This window comes from Eucalyptus grandis, chromosome 4 (assembly GCF_016545825.1).
Source record: "Eucalyptus grandis isolate ANBG69807.140 chromosome 4, ASM1654582v1, whole genome shotgun sequence".
NCBI classification, from domain to species: domain Eukaryota; kingdom Viridiplantae; phylum Streptophyta; class Magnoliopsida; order Myrtales; family Myrtaceae; genus Eucalyptus; species Eucalyptus grandis.
In genome coordinates this window covers 27,209,342-27,226,021 of record NC_052615.1, presented here as the reverse complement: position 1 = coordinate 27,226,021, position 16,680 = coordinate 27,209,342, and the positions used below count along the sequence as shown (strand labels likewise).

General features: G+C 39.3%; 1 protein-coding gene across 1 annotated transcript; it reads right to left on the bottom strand.

The window, feature by feature from the left end:
• Nucleotides 1–11,556: 11,556 nt before the first annotated feature.
• Nucleotides 11,557–16,243, bottom strand: LOC120292956. Its single transcript, XM_039311563.1, has 5 exons — nt 16,206–16,243; nt 13,154–14,773; nt 12,451–12,531; nt 12,151–12,355; nt 11,557–12,039 (listed from the first exon to the last, which is right to left on the bottom strand). The coding sequence occupies exons 2-4, from the start codon at nt 14,264–14,266 to the stop codon at nt 12,206–12,208; spliced, it is 1,344 nt and encodes a 447-aa protein (XP_039167497.1). The 5' UTR covers nt 14,267–14,773; nt 16,206–16,243; the 3' UTR covers nt 11,557–12,039; nt 12,151–12,205.
• Between the last annotated feature and the right edge of the window lie 437 nt (nt 16,244–16,680).

The following is a 16,680-nucleotide window of genomic DNA, read 5'->3' as shown; positions in this document are numbered from 1 at the left end:
TCGATTTTGAAAAAAGAAATAGCTCTATTGAGACCGTAATTAGGACAGAAATTGTTCAGCTTCAAGATGATATACAAGAGTCTCTTTAAGGACTATCGCTGAAACAAATGAATGAGCAGCTAAACTAGTTAATGGTGCATTTGTTTCGTTGAAAACTTTATGATAAATGAAAATATTTTTCATGGAAATCATCTTAAAATAAATGGTTAGTTTTTATTTATTTGGTATCAGGGAAAGTGAGTTCCTTTCTGCTAGAAGAGAAAGTTGTTTTCTCCCAATAGAAACTTGTTATTTTCAGTCCATGGAAAACGTTTTCTGCACATCAATTATTTTTTTGTCATTCAAACATCAAAAAATCATAAAACAATTTTCTGAAAATAATTTTACTTCAAACAAACGGAACTTAAAATAAAATGATTCAACCTATCAAAAAGAGGATGACTTATTTCTAGTGACTCTACACATATTCTTCCACTGAACTAGTCAATTTCGATACCTATACTTTATATCCTAAAAAAAAAAATTGGGTAATCGCTTGCGTTTGGCTCACTGAATCAGGTGGACCGATTGAGATGCATTTCAGCTGATTTGGACACTACCTGATCATGATATGGGAAGTAATCATAGAGTTGCCCGTGCGAGTATGTCTCTGTATAGAAATTTGTGTTCGACATCAACCGAGAACGCAGAATAGGGAAGATGATGATGTTATTTTACCATATACTTATGATGATATGTGAAGTACCAAAACGAAGCTCCAAAACTTGCAACTTGATTTCGACACCCGATGTGTTTCACCTTTATAAGAAGGTGGTAGGAAGAGAGTTTCAAATCGAAGGTGTAACTAAAATAGTTATTGTGACCCTGTTTATGTCCCTGTGTCCTGTGGTTCGGATCAAAGACAGGCCATACACGTGAGATTGAATAAACTTGTTCCATGTCGCACATTTAGTTCGTCGACTGCCCATCGAAATGTAGATAGTACGTGCAGTAAATGGATCCTTAATTAATCATGATAGCCATCTTCCTAAAATAGTCACAACGGTGTGGTAACATAGCTATCTAGCTAGTTATATATTTAACGGACTAGCAAATTTTAGGACCTTTTAGTAGAACTAGAGTTTCATTACATGCGCTAATTGATAATACGTTGAAAGGCTCACGCTTTACTATTTATCGCTAATAAAGCACACCGGTAGATAAAAGTGCACCAAATATCTCTGTCAAGGCACCATTTACAAGCATTTAGGCTTTAATTGATCACTAATACAAAATTTCTTTGAACCATGTAAAACATTAGTGTAAGAGAGAGAGAGAAAAAGAGAATTGAGATGCAAAACGGAAATCAAAAGATATACAATTGATCTTAGATTGAAAACAGATGATTTCGATAAGTTTCCTTTTCGGAGAAGCGTAATAAATCTGTTGGGTGCGGATCGCTCCTTAAAAAGGAGAGAAGTGATTATGAAGAAATGTGTCATATGTCATATGCAGATACAATTTGGGACAAATAATGCTGAAAGATGACTCTTCCCATGTTGTCTTCTTCCCAAAATCAGGTTGGACATTCTATCTCTTCGACCACTGCACAACGAATCCATTTAGTGACAAGTGATAAACCTGTCGATGTTCCTTGTCTAGTGAACCACGTAACTGACCGACTTACGTGCAATGAATATGAAGATCATTCAGTCGTGTGGACTACATCATGAGCAAAAGAAGTCATGATGACGAATTGACAGTAAAAATTCCTCGAAAGATTGTTTGATCCAATCCGGTCCGAAAGTCACCTAATATTGTGACTAAGGTCAATAATCTTACTAAATTATGATGTTGACTCGTCAATGACTTGATTTAGTGATGTCTTCCCCCACTCTTTTGTGTTAGAAAAACACATTTCTGATTTCGAATCTTCTTTTTGTGTTAGAGGATTTTATTAATGAGTACTCTCGAAGTACTTGTTAAATAAGTATTAACAGAAGTTTACAGTTTTCAATGCACGGCTTTCTTGAAAATTAAAATATACCTTTTTGTTAATCATTGAAGGAGCAACATGCGCATAAGACCGACGATGTTGTTCTTCTTTTCCCTTGATGCCATAGCAATGTCATTGACTTAAGCATGTACAATCTGGCTTTGGAATTAAACTCGAACAATTTCTTTTCCAATTCCATTAGAATTAATTCATGGTACTCTAATATTAACCTACATTTTGGCTTGCATCTTTTACCTATAATATGAGTGGTGAGGTACATTGTGGTACCAGGATTTACCTACAAGTGAGTTATCTTATCAGAAAGATTCAATCTACTCTTGTTACATACCTTCAACACGGTTGATGGATAATTGTAGCTCTTGACATGATGATATTAGTTCTTGTCTTCTTTAACATTATTAATATGGTCAAGATCTAAACTATGTACCCAAAGAATGTCGTTCCCTAACCTTAAATCCCTTTATCCAATGCAAGGAAAGCAAATAAAACTTTGCAATCATCGACCAATAGGCAAAGAGCATAATCCTATTACACGGCACTACCCTGTCCAATCACAAATATAAACAAAACAACCGAAAAATATGGGGGTGGAGAATCTGCCCTTTAGCTTGGCATTTAGTTTAGGCAAGCTTTTCACTTAATTTCTTCTGTCTTCCCAACGTTTTGCTTAGTAGAAAAGAGGCATAATCCACCTCAGAAGGCATAAGAAAAAGGTCTCAGATCTTGGCTATGTTATGTCCTTTGCAGAGGAAACATATATAATCCCTATAGCTCCTATGAAAAGCAAGATCTGTATATGACCATTTACAGCTTGTCCTCTTCATCTTTTCCTTTTTCCTTAACTCTCTTACCACCATCATGTAATTTGGTGTCCGACTGGCTGTCATCCAACGCCACCAGTGCCATCATCCCCCTATCCCTTTCTCATTCACGGATAGGTATAACTTCTATGATCTTCTTTATTCACCCTCAATTCAATCCCATGATTAATCTAAACTGTCTCATTCATCGTTCACGTGCATCAAAGAAAACTCAACCCATAGAGTATAGAGCGTGATCATACAGTTACACCGAAGTGCTTGATTTGAACACGGGTCCGTCGCATCCAAACCAAATGAAACACCTAATCTCTCCATCAATCCCCTTTAATAATACAGCATTCATGATTGCTCAAACAATAACTACACATCTATCTTCTTAAGTTGAGATCTAACTTCGAACTACTCTGCTCGCACCTTTCTCCTGGGCCATCCCAAAAACCAGACCGTGCCCAGTGCGCGTTGGGAATCACGGTCATTCGAGTATGGAGATTGGTAAAAATGCTCGAAGAGTTTTAGACCGCTAATCACAATCAAATTTGTTTAAGGAGAAAGGAAGGAAGGAAGGAAGGAAGGAAAAGACAAAATAGGCAGAAAGTGAAAACAAATATTTGCTGCAGATGATATAAATATGATAAGATAAAATAATTGCTAGAATGGGGTCCACGGCAGACCAGCTGGGGGGGAGGGGGGTGTCCTAGAATGTAGGGCACAGGAGGATTGAGGGCAGAGGCCAAGATAGGGGAGGGGGGTGGTGGTGGTTTAGCCTAGATTAGCATGAGAGAGGGGGCTGCTCTGATCTCCCCCCTAGCCCAACCCCAGCAAGACAGCCGTAACGAAAGTTTGCGCAATTCCACACCCTCTTTAACAACTGCTTTTCCCATCTCATTTACTCCGTTCATTAATGTATCCGTTTCATTTTCCCGTGACGAGGCAATGAGAATGACTGTGGGGATTGAGAACCTCCATTTTCAGCTCTTGGGTGTGAAGGGTAGTTGGGGACTTGGCAGTGTATGCTAAGCCCTTTTTCTTTTCATCTTTCTTGTTTTCCTTCTCTCTCTTTCTTTCTGGGTATTCTTGTATGCAAGATTGGTTTGTACTGCAGTAAAATATGAACTTCTTGAGGGCTAAGTCTTTGTTTCTGCTGCTTGTACTGCAAATGGGATGCATATGTGTGGTCAATTTCTGCTCATACGTTTAAAGGTGGAAGGTACTGATGGGTCACTCGATCCAACCCCGAGAGAGAGAGAGAGATTATACAAACAGGAAGAAAAGAGGGAATTGGTTAAACTATCAATTCCTCAAGCTGATGATTCCACCCGTTTCGGTGTAAAACCAACCCCACCTATCCAAGAGCCTTTGTCTACCCTACTCCTATGAATTGTTCCCACTTAATAATGTTTTTTTTTTTTTTTTTTTTAACTTAGGACTTAGCAGCTACCCCAGTCTTATCATTATCAGCCTATACAAACCCACACAAACCCGCACATCTAAATTGTCGCTGTGTCAGTTCTTGTTTGGTGCCCCATAACTTCCCTGCCCTCCAATGACTCAGTTCAACAGTGAAAAAGGCGGAGCTCTAATCATACTTTGTACCCGCTGGTTTTTTCTTTTCTCTGTTTCGATGCTTTGTTTGTGTGCGTTCGCCTGTTTCAGCCACCAAACCCATCTCCCTAAAAGAAAATCAACACGAAAAGAGAGCTTTGCTCATCTCATTTCTCTGAACTGAGCATGTACATACATAAAGGAGGGAGTCCCCCACCCTAGAAAGATGACTTCGAGGGTTAGGGTTTGCATAGGCGTAATCAATGCCAGAAAAATAAATGGGAAATACTCCCCCATCTCCATCTGTACAGTGCAAAACACGTTCTCTCTCTCTCTCTCTCTCTCTGAGACGAGCGCATGCGATGTACGTTTCACGCTCCTAGAATATTGTTTCTGCATGGACCACGTTTGATATTTTTCCCTGCGGGATTCAATGCACCACATTCTTTCCCCCGTGATGCGATTTTCCTTTTCATCTTTGATCATGTCCGCCTTTTTCTTGTCTCTTTCCTGCTTTGGACTTTTCTTTCTCAGAAGGAAAAAAGTATTGATTAAAAAAACAAGGCATCGTCTGATTTACGGGTCGATCCTCATCAGGTAAAAAAAGGCATACGGACCCCGATGTCATATGGATCTCCATTTTCTTCCCCATGCTCGGGACCATGATGGATAAAAATGGAGCCTTGCGACTTTCATCTTATAAGTAAGATGGCACTCTAATTGATCGCCTGGTTGGGATCTTGCGGGGTTATTTCCAATGCTCTCTTTGGAGAACGATCAAACGAGTCGATTACCTCAAATGGGGTTCTTGACAGTAAATCATGCTATCTGTTATTACATCCCCAATGCTAGGCCAAATGGGTAAAAGGAAAGTTTACGAGTTTTCACACATCTTCTCCTTTCAAAACATGGGCAATTAAAATTCGGACTCTTCCTTCTTTAGCAGTCTATTCAAAACAAGCCCAGAAGAGCACTCACTGATATAATCTTGATGGGACTATAGATCGACTGAATATGGAACTTGGGTTTCATTCCTTTTTCCTGTGTTTTTTTTTTTTTTTTTTTTTTTGCCCCCGAATTCTTGGCCAACTAGACATTCCACGTTGCTAAAGAGTGAGAATGGGACAGCATATCCATTTGGGACCTGGGGCTCTGAGTCTTCAGACGTGTCAAAGATCGGACGGCTCTGGTGAGCTGGTTTTGTCTGGACTTCCAATCTTCCGCTGCTCCCTCTCTCTCTCAGCAAGAAAATCAGTAAAGTGAAGCGAGAAAAGAAGGGAGTGCATAGAAGCAGCAGCAAAAGTACTAGAAGAGAGAGAGAGAGATGGAGAGGTTGTGACAGAGCATTAACAATGACAGTGCAAAAAGAGGGGCAGCCGATCCCAGGCAACTACCCACAATAATAGACAAGTGAATGTATGTATGTATGTTTTCATGCAAAAAAATTAAAAATTAAAAAAAAAATGGATTGTAGGTATGTTATGTATGTGTGGGGTAGGGGGATGATAGTTACAGGTCATGCCCATACAATCCCCGTACTCTTTTTTTTTTTTTTTTTTTTTTTTTCTTTCTTGCCCCTTTGATTTGAGTACACACCAGGAACTTTGTTGCTATATCTACAATCCAACATTATAAAATTCGCGATTCCATCGATCGGTGATCCCGCTCACGGCTTGCACTCGCGGTCTTCTTTCTTGTTGGATCTTTATTACATACACAAAGATGCCAACAGCAGAGAAAATGATTTATATTCAAGACTGATTTTTTTGATATTTTGATTAGCGAGTCACTTTTGCGTCACTCATCGTTCTTAACTGGAAATTTAAGTATATATAGGAGTTGCTCATTAGATACCGCAAGATCACGGTTTTTATGGATGATATATTGGGTTTCCTCGAGCATGATCTTTTTTTATTTTGCTAATAATGGAATTTTGAAGCTCTTTCTTTGGCATTCGATTAATCTCCATTTGGTGGCAGCCCATCTTTCATATACATAACAGGTAAATTATGAGAGATACATATGCTTTTGCTCTATGTAGACTCGCCAAATGAGGGAGTCGGGTTAGGTCAAGTCGGATTGAATGGAAAATGGTCCAACCTAAATAGACTCATTTAACTCGTTTTGATACATTTTCCATGCAATGCAAATCTAGTGACTCATACCCAACCTGTCTCATATTACCAAGACACTTCCTTATTTAACCCAATCTAGAAAAATCCATCCATACCTAAACTAAGGTAAGAGTGTGGAGTGAGTAAGCACAAGATCAAATGAGGGCAAGAGAGAATGAAGAAAAAGTTATAAAGGTAAGTTTGGTCTATATAAATTGTAAATCCATTTATGACTCATTTGCTAAATATAAATAACATATATAATAACTTAGCTCATTATATATGAGTTAAGAAATGTTTTTATGACTTATTTTGAAAAACTTAGCTCTATGGGATAGTCTAGAGAATCTGAAACTATGAAGAATCAAATCCACATTAGAACTAAAGAAGACAAAGGCCACTTCTCGTTTGACTTTCACAAGTGTGGTTTTTTCCCCTCCTAAAAATTAGAAGGGGAAATGAAGGGATATATAGACTACAAATCCTAAAACTTATTAAAAAGTGCAATTGAGTTTTAAAACTTTCAAAAAGAATGCAATCAAATCATAAAAATTGTCAAATTTGTATAATTGAGTCATTCTACTAACATCGTCAATTTGTCTCACGAAAAAAAACTGACATAGTATTTTAAAATTAATTAATTTTTTTCTTACGTGGCATTTTTTTTTTTGCTTTAATTCTTATTTAAAGAATAGTAAAAAGTTTTTAAAAAAGCTAAAACAATTAAAAAAAACTAGAAAAAAAGGGGGTAGGATCATGGTTGGGTGCTGCCATCACCGCCCATCATCGAAGGGACAGGCGAAAGTCGCTTGCCTTCCCTCGCCAACCCGAGCGAGGCCATCACTGGCCTAGGCAAGGGCCGACAAGGCTCACCCAAACATGGGCAACACCTTCGCTAGGGCCAGCACGACTCACCCAAATTTGGGTGATGCTAGCCCTCACTTATGACCGATGACTCTCACTAGGCCCTGAGGACCGGCATCACCTAGATTAAAGCATTGTCCCTCGCCTTGGGCAGCGATGGCCAGCCACCCTTCGGTAATGAATGGCAGTTGCAGTGCCCAGCTATGATCCCTGTCTATCTTTTCCAAATTTTTAAAATTATTTTAGCTTTTTTTAGTTTTTTACTATTATTTACTTAAGATTTAGAGCAAAAAGTAATAAAAAAAAAAATGCCATGTATGAAAAATAAATTAATTTAAAAATACCACGTCGGTATTTTCTGTTAAACAAATTTACGGTGTTAACAAAAAGATTCGATTGCATCAATTTGATAAATTTTATGATTTGATTATATTTTTTGAAAGTTTTAGAATTTAATTACACTTTCACGACAGGTCTTAGAACTTATAATGCACATATCCAATTTATTACTCATATTATATTCAAACTCATTTACTAAATATAAATAACATATATTATAACTTAGCCTATTATATATGAGTTAAAGAAATGTCTTTATATGACTCATTTTGAAAAATTTAGCTCTATCGGACGGTCAGGAGAATGTGCAACCATGATGAATCGAATCCACATTAGAACCGAAGAAGACAAGGGCCACTTCTCGTTCGACTTTCACGAGTGTGGTTTTGTTTTCCTCTCCTGGAAATTAGAAGAGGGAAAAGAAAAAGGAAAAGAGGCAATGTAGGGACACTAGTGTGGGCCCTCCTTTCATTTTATAAGGAGCTGCATGAACGAAAAAAATAATAATCTGAGAGATTTCTGAGCCACCTGGGTTGGTAAAGGGCGGGCGGATTTTGTCCAAAACCCCAGTCTATCGACCTCATTTAATGCTGAGTACACCCTCCCCATTTTATTGCTTAGGTATCCCCCCCGCAGGCTGCCCCTATTTTGCTATTCAATCCCCCTATTTTTCCTTTTTACCTTTTCCTTTTTTTAGATGATTCTTCTTTTGAGTTCCAATCCCAATCTCTTTCTCTTGTCCCAATTTGCGTCTTCTTCACTCCAACCAGACCTAATTTTCCAATCCCATCTTTCTCTTTCTTTTTTAATGCCAGTCGCTTCACTTGGTTTGCTCAGCCTCAGCCCAACTCTCCTATTCTTCTTCTTCCTCCTCCTCTTTTGAATGCTTTTGAGGCACTTGTGTCACGTCATCACTTTGGTTTTAATGGATACAAATGTGATCATCAAAGTATGGACCATATGGATCGCATGGACCATGTGGGAAAGAATAGTGGGAATTCCTCCCCAAGTTAAAGAGGAACGCTAAATCCATCTACTCCTACACACTTGGCATAACATAATAAGTTAGTTTCGATGTAGTAGCATTTAAAACATTCTAGCAATATCTACGGCGCCGCAAAATTATTGTAACCAAGAGGTGTATGAATAATAACAATTGACTAGATGTATAGGGTTTTTGTCTAGATATGTTAGAATCTAAAGTTCTACGTTTTTCTTCCTCTTGTACATGTTGATTAGGGGAGGAGACAATGACATTGGAATCGAATGTGGTGACATGGGCTTGGCTTCATCAAGAGATGGGATACCAAATTAACCAAGTTTCTAAAAAGAGTCCCCACAATCATGACTTGTCGCTTTCTCTGCGTGGAATGCTACATGGATTGTCCTTGTACTTCCAACAGGTCGTTCGGCATCTAAGCCTGCAATGTTTCTGTGTGGTACCGCTCCAAAGCAATTTGAGGGGACTTGCACAAGCAGTGATGTCACCTCGCTACTTTGTCCCATCTCTTTCTCTCTCTCTCTCTCTCTGTATGGAAAGAGCTTCTTCATTTTCTAACCCACTTCTTTAAGCATTGGGGAAGAAGAGGAAAGAAACAAGGCCAGTCTGTAATGATTTGTGACAGTTCGCAAGATCATGACAGTCGAACTATGATCAAAGTGTAGAGATTGCTTGGGCCATTTGTGGACATTCGTGGTTTGGTGAAATGGCACTGCTCTGCTATTTCCTCTATTTTTACCCGAAATTCAAAACTTTATCCGATGTGGTCCTTGTATTTTTTTTAAATTGTCACCATTAATCAAGTGATTGATTTTTACTTTCGGATTGTTGAGTTGGCAAGACCAACACGACATCGCCTAGAGCATGCAAATCTTGTTCCTTAAATTTTTTTCGCGGATAAAAGAGAGAGGGAGAGGGAATTTTGCAAAATGCACAGATACTGAGAGTTCACAAAAATCTTGTAAATTTCTTATTAAGTCCACGTTAGCAATTTTTACAACGTCAAGTTTATGTTTGCAAAATTCAAACCTAGAATGATGCAATGGTAGACGTCGCACTTTTTAAAAAAGTAAAGGGACTATTTTGAATTTAAAAAAAAAAAGAAGAAGTAGAAAGACGGTTTTGAATATGGGGCAAAAACTAGTGGGATCGTTAGTATCATTTCCTATTTTGCTTGCAAAGAAACATGACTATAGACTATAGTTTGGCCCAGTTTAATGGAGTGAAATTGGTGATGACACGTGAAGTGAACATATACCATATATGCAAATAAGATAAGACTATTGGTGATCCTACCACTACATCAAGGTCCAATGAATTAAACCCCTTTTGCTTTGATGAAGGTCCCATCTATTCCCTTGCCATTTTAACATGGTATTACTCTTTCCTTTCCACCAGTTATTGAGTACTTAACAATTAGAGCTGAGCAAGTTCATGTTGGAAGTATAAAGGCCACATGTGAGGACCATGTTCGATAAGACAATCAGAAAGGGAAATAACGTGTGGATCCTGTAATTTGGTCGTTAATAGACAAGATGATCACATTCATAATCCGCTTGGCTTCAATATATTCTTAGCTCGACAATTCGAGCTATTACCCGCAAATTTATATTAGGGAAAAAAAAAAAACCATTCATGTTCTGTTGTTGAAGAAACTTATGTTATTTGCCTTCCTTCCTAAAGATGGAGCCCCTAATGACAGGGCGAAGCTTATGTGCATCCACCGTTCCACAAAGGACGTGTAAGGGGGAAGCCCTAGCGTCTTGGGAAAGAGGGACGAGTTCCTGTTTCAGTGTCACTCGCTTTTGTACCACATTGCTTGAAGAGTGGCATTCAAGCACTGTCGATATTCAAGCACTTTTTGATGCCCCTTCACCTTTAACCCAGCCGCACCTACACAGCTGCTCTCTCTGTCAAGTTGCAGGTTCGATAAAAGTGAAAACGATGGTAGAGAGTATTAATGTCCAACAGCATCGATCCCATAGGCGAAAACATGTTGGGGGTGTCAGTCAGTCAGTCAGGGTTTGGCATAAATTACATAGACAACCTGTGCTGCACCATTTGCTCGCCAGCTCAACCTCCATCTCGCATCCTCATATTCTTCTGTCTAAATGATAGAGCTGTTCAAATTCTTCTGTTGAGTAATGAGAGTCCAGTGGGCTGTTGAACTTCCCAGACCGTTGGAAAAGCATGCATGCATAAAAATCCTGAAGCTGCTTCTCTCGTGTGCAATTTAGGGTCTGTCCATCTTGTGTGCATGTAAATCGGGTGATGGTGGAAAGGGAAAGTCTCCATGGGTGCGTTATGACACTGGCGACCGAGATACGATTCATTCTGAATGAGATGCAGACGTCCGATCATATACAATGCGTGACCAAATACGCACCGATCTATACGTAATTATAAAGATACCCTCCGTGCGACAGAGATACAACTTGCGATATACATTCTTGCTCAGTATGCATCTACAAAAGAAGGATTGAGCTGGATTTGACTCGGATGGCTGCCCCTCATCAGTCCAAGCTTGCTACACGCAATTGGCCCACTAGATGTGAGGCTGTGGTAATGTTCTTTCTTGTTTTCAGTTTTGGGCTGAGGCATTGGCATTTTCCTGCTGTTGAAACATGGACTGTCTTTTGACCAAAATCTAAAAACATGGACCGTCCATCCCTTGATTACGCAAGACCACAGAACTCTTCAGTGTTTACAATCATACCGTGTTCAGATGATCATCTCTGTGATGCCCGTGTGCGCACACACACAGACACATATCTCCATTTTGTGATGACTCCCTGTTGCTAAATACTATGTAATCTGCATGACATTGAGAGAGAGAGAGAGAGAGAGAGAGAGAGAGAGAGAGAACCAGTAGGTTCCCTCTAATGAAACAAAACATGCATATCCGGCCGGACCATTTGAGCCATCAAGGGCAATCATATGCTCTCATGAACAATGCACAAACATAAACTTGTGCGTGGGTTACAGTTTCTTTTGTCATCTCAAACACGTGTAGTTCCCCTTCCCCACCATCTCTAGACCGCTAACATCTACGATCAAATACAAACTCTCAAAGTCTCATAATGACTTTCACTCTGAGCGGCAAAGAATAGCTCATATTCTCATACAGCAAAATCAAGGCAAGATACTCGGACAATAATCCAAATTTGCAGCTACGTTCTTTCAGGTCACCGAACTTAAAACCTCCAATCAGGTCATTGTCCTTCCAAATGATTTCAATCATTTCATCTCATCAAAAGTTCAATAGGAAAGTTACCAACATGCTGAGTTGCCATATGACACGTGGATAGAGTGACATGTCTTTTTTCTGTCGAGCCAGCCTTTTGTTACTTGATCCATTAACACCTGATGGAATGACATGGTTGAAATTGTGTTAAAAGCACGATCACCTGATTAAAACTTAAGTTCACTGATTTTGATCGAAAATATCTAAAATTTAAAGAGAACATGATTTACCTGCAAAATCAAGCTTCTACCATCAAGCGAAACTTAAGTGTTCTCTCTGGTGAAACTATGTCTTGGACTTTATACGTGCAACATATGCCTTGTGCTTCATTGCATGTAATGCCTCTTGCGCTTCAAGCCATAGGTTCTTATATAATATAGTCTGGGGACTCATTCGGTCCTCAACATAACCAGCTTCCATACTCTTATCATTGAACTGCACCTCACAAACCACGAGCCATCTAGTATTATGTCCTCTCAGTGAAGACAACTGTCAATAAATATAATTTAACACAATGTTGCAGATATTACCTGGGGAATCCCACTGCTTATATTGCTGACCAGAGAACGAGCATCCTGCAACTCTTTATTTGACAGCACTGAATCAGTATTCTGCATCAAGTAGTTACTTAGTGAAGCTCAGACCCATAAGTTACAACTAGACGACATTATATAAATGTTTAAGCAGCTGATTGACTAGTCCACATTCCTAGCTTTTCATTGACTAGTCATAAAGTTGGACCGGCATTCAGACCACAATCCTCATCCCTGTCAAACAGCACAAAATTGCAGACTTCTACATAGCAAATCTGTCAATTTCATTGTACTTCAACATAGTGTAAATAGCTTATTTCAAGAATATTTAATCGTTTCCTAATATGCAGCCAAGTCAGAGCAAAAAACAGAATATCCTAACTAAGAATAATATGATCCTTGGCAAATTCCTTAGAGATACGGGGATATTGCAGTAAAAACTCATCATCCTTTTGCAACTCCAAAAGGAAACTGTATTTCCTGTCATAGACTTTGGCAGAAAAGTCGTTGGCAAACGAGCATGCTCCTCAATTGTTCATAAACTAGCATGCCCAGAGAGCTGGCATGAAAATTTCTAGATCAATTAATGCGCAATATGCAGATCCCTAGGTCAGAAGTCTCTTTTCCCCAATATATTATTTGTCTATATTCCAGTTACTGATGAGAATGAAAATATAACAAGAGCACTACCAAATCATACCATGCATGCATAAGTGGACTTGTTTGAAAAGCTCAAGATCCCGGGAATATTTGATCCATCCAAAGATGTCCACTGTCTCTCCCTCTGTTTTGCGCAATTTGAGAGATTGCTGATTACAACCTGGATTCTGTCATGCATAACATCACTCAGCATGCATCCGTTCACACACTTATCTATAAGCAATTCTGACAGAGAATGCATCGCATTCACGAGTACATCCACTTCTGTCCTTGGTGATGTGGACACTAGTTCAGATACATTGGAACGAGCCTCAGTGTAAGAGGGCTCTCCAACTCCTAAAGAAGACCACTGTTCAAGTGACTTTGCCTCGGAGACATGCACCACTGCAGAGACAGAAACACTAGTTGCATTGGGAAATGTGATATCATTGATAATGTTCCCTGGAACTTCAAGATTTGTTCCCCTGCCAAAATTACTGGTATGTGTAACAAAATCCTCCTTAAGAAATGGTGATGTGACACCATAATCAACCTTAGCAAAGCTACACGTCTTTCCCTTCAGAAGAGGTTCTGGGCCAGGTTTATGCATATCGGCCCTGCGCTGAGGGCCAATTACCTTCAGTCCTTCCCAATTGGAGAGTCCTGCCATGTTGTCACATTGCATTGTCTGTACTTCAGACAATGGGATAGGAGCAGAAGATGCACACTTTTGGAAAGACAAGGAATCATTCTGTGCACATTCGATCTCCTTGAGACACAACTTATGTTCGAAATTTTGAGGAACAAAAACAGGTGCTAGGGGATTCAAACTTTTTCTTGCATCCAATCGATTTTCATGAAGTTTAATATCAGGAGCTTCATCAAGTTGATGATCTGAAGCTTCAGATTCTCTAAATGCAAATGGTGAAAGTTTCAGTCCTTTCCAACAAGGTGAATCTTCGTCGTCATCACTCTCGTCTAGCTCATTTTGGTTGAGCCCATCCTTTTCGAGCATTAAAAGAGAACCTTGGGCAAAATTACTTCCTTCAGCAGCTTTCCGTTGGCATTTAACTATAGGCAAAGATTCGACATTCGTGACAATTTCTAATCTCTGACTTTTTCTCTCCTCACCTTTTAGAGTAGCAACTCTCTCCTGATAAGCAGGAAAGTCCATTTCCAATGTACTATCACAAGAAAAAATCTCCCTTCTGTTGAAAGCCCCAATACCACTACAACTCAGAGGTTTTGAAGCAGCAAAATTGGAGGGAGAAATTATTTCGTCAATGCTTGACTGCCCAAACCCAGAGCTTGACAATGATTTGTACCTGGAAAAGGAGTATCTGCACTTTTTTCTTTAGGAGATTCAAACTGGGATTCGCATCTCTCAGATTCAGATGAAACAATGGTGGGATAATCGTTGTTCCCTCTGACCAAATCTGCTGGACATTGTGAGGGACTGTAACTATTTGGGAGGCTGTGGAGGTATACTGATCCATTGAAACTGAAAGCTTTAAGGGGATGACACTGGGATCTAGTACCGAAAATGAGGTACATTCAGCTTTTTTTTGCTCTGTCCCTTGGAATTTGACCTGATCGTCTCTCGCAAAAGTTTCTAAATAACCCATACAGAGATCGTTACAAGTTTCGCGGAAGCTCTTTGATCCTTTAGAAGCATTACTCCCTGCAGAGAGATAAGTTTATGAGCAGACAAAGTGACACCAAACTCATACTGTTTTCAAATCCTCATTCCCTCCATGCATCACACAAATTTTTCTCTTTCTTACTACAAACATTATGCAAAGAAAAATCCTGTAGACTGTTAAACATCCAAAATACTTTTTTGGCTAAAAAAGAGATCCAAAAAATCAAAAGCTCATTACATTACTATTATGAAGCATCAAGGAACATCTATCTTGCTTGGCTCAAAGGAAAAAAAAGAAAACGCAAGTAAGAGAACTGTCGCTCAAGCCAAAAACAGTTGATAAGCCAAAATTACTATATCAAAAGCTTTACGACTGTCCGGGGCTGCTGATGAGGGCCTGGATAAACTTACATATTATTATCAGTCCACGCCATCCTGATACCTAGTGAAGTTGTTTCCATTCAGAGGCAAACAGTAACAAAAACAGGTGACGAAAAGGAATCTGTGCATGATCCTCAAGAGCCCACTCAAAAGTTAAAGATTCAAGACAAGTGGCCAAGATAGTTGAGTCAGAATATTGGCAAAATCCAGACCAGAGACCTAGCAAGATTGGAGCACCCTAATGGCATGCCATGTTATAGAGGTTCTGTGAGGTAAATGATACCAAACACAACAGACCTTTAATATCTAGATCTATAACCACTATAGCTAAGAGTCAAGCATACCACTGGATTGGAGCCAAAAAGAGGAGCAAGTCCTTAATAAAGTCTTGATGAATTTGAATTGAACAAAAAAATCAATATAATACAGACTTCCAAATACTAAATTTCGCAGGTATCCTGACATGAACTGAAACCAAATATGTGGTTGCTTTTTGTCTAATCTTACAAAGTAGTCTAGTTCTTCGCTAGCAAATTTTCAAAATAGCCATCAGGATTGAGGTGCAAAAAGATTTTCTGAACGTGCAGGACAAATTTGACTGAAAAAATTGGACGACTCTCCCAAATCAAAGCAATGCTACCACAATGACAAGCCATAGCATCCATTACACCATAACATGGACTAGTTTAGATGAATGCTATCGCAATAATCAGCAACAAGCCATAGCATCTATTACACCATAACATGGACGAGCTTAGAGGATGTAAGCACTAAATTAAAACCTTTGTAGACATTGATCTACATACTAGTAATTAGAGACACTTAAATATAACAACCAGAAAAAGAGGCAAAGTTTAGTCAACGAGAATCAAGCCAAGTGAAACATAAATAAGAAGAGAAAGAACTAATTACTGACCATACAGCACTACTATCTTAGAACAATAAATGCAAGAGACAGTACTGGCCCTTATTTCCATTTGAAAGGGATCTTGAACACTGGATAGGACAAGAATAATCATATCTCACCTCCATTATCCAGCCTACCCAACAGGACTGAAAAAACATCTAAATTCGAAAAGAAACTACTGACCTTGCTTTGCAAAGAGCTGATATGCGGCCGAATCACTAGCATTCTTCCCTCAACAACAATGCTCCGCTGACAGCCATTGCTGCTTCCTTTTATCCTGAGTACCCTCATCCTCAACTCCACTGATTTGGCCATCACAGACCCGATTGGAAACGTCTTTGCCACAATTCACATGAGACGACTCTATTACGGATACAGTTTCATAACCACTGAGATCCTGGGATGCCTCAGATGGGTAATCTTGATAATCATAAGGAAAGCCGGAGACTTTAGATCCAAAGTCATAAACAGAGTAACTGCAATCACCCCGCACGTCGCTTTCCAATTCAAGACCGGAAAACGGATGGACCAACGCAATGGAAGGACCGAGACTTTGCCAATTGTCAACAGAATGCTCCGATGAGTGAGTATAAACTTGCTGCTGATAGGGCTTGCTCAATTTGAAGGGCTCGGCCAATGGCGAGAGGCGAGACGACAA

Bases quoted from the DNA above. Each gene is read 5' to 3' on its own strand.
- LOC120292956 (XM_039311563.1), bottom strand. From the start codon at position 14,266: ATGGACTTTCCTGCTTATCAGGAGAGAGTTGCTACTCTAAAAGGTGAG. The intron at 12,532-13,153 runs GTATGATTTGGT...TACTTGATGCAG, and splicing joins AGTCCACTTATGCATGCATG to AATACTGATTCAGTGCTGTC. The intron at 12,356-12,450 runs GTAATATCTGCA...TGTGAGGTGCAG, and splicing joins TAAGCAGTGGGATTCCCCAG to TTCAATGATAAGAGTATGGA.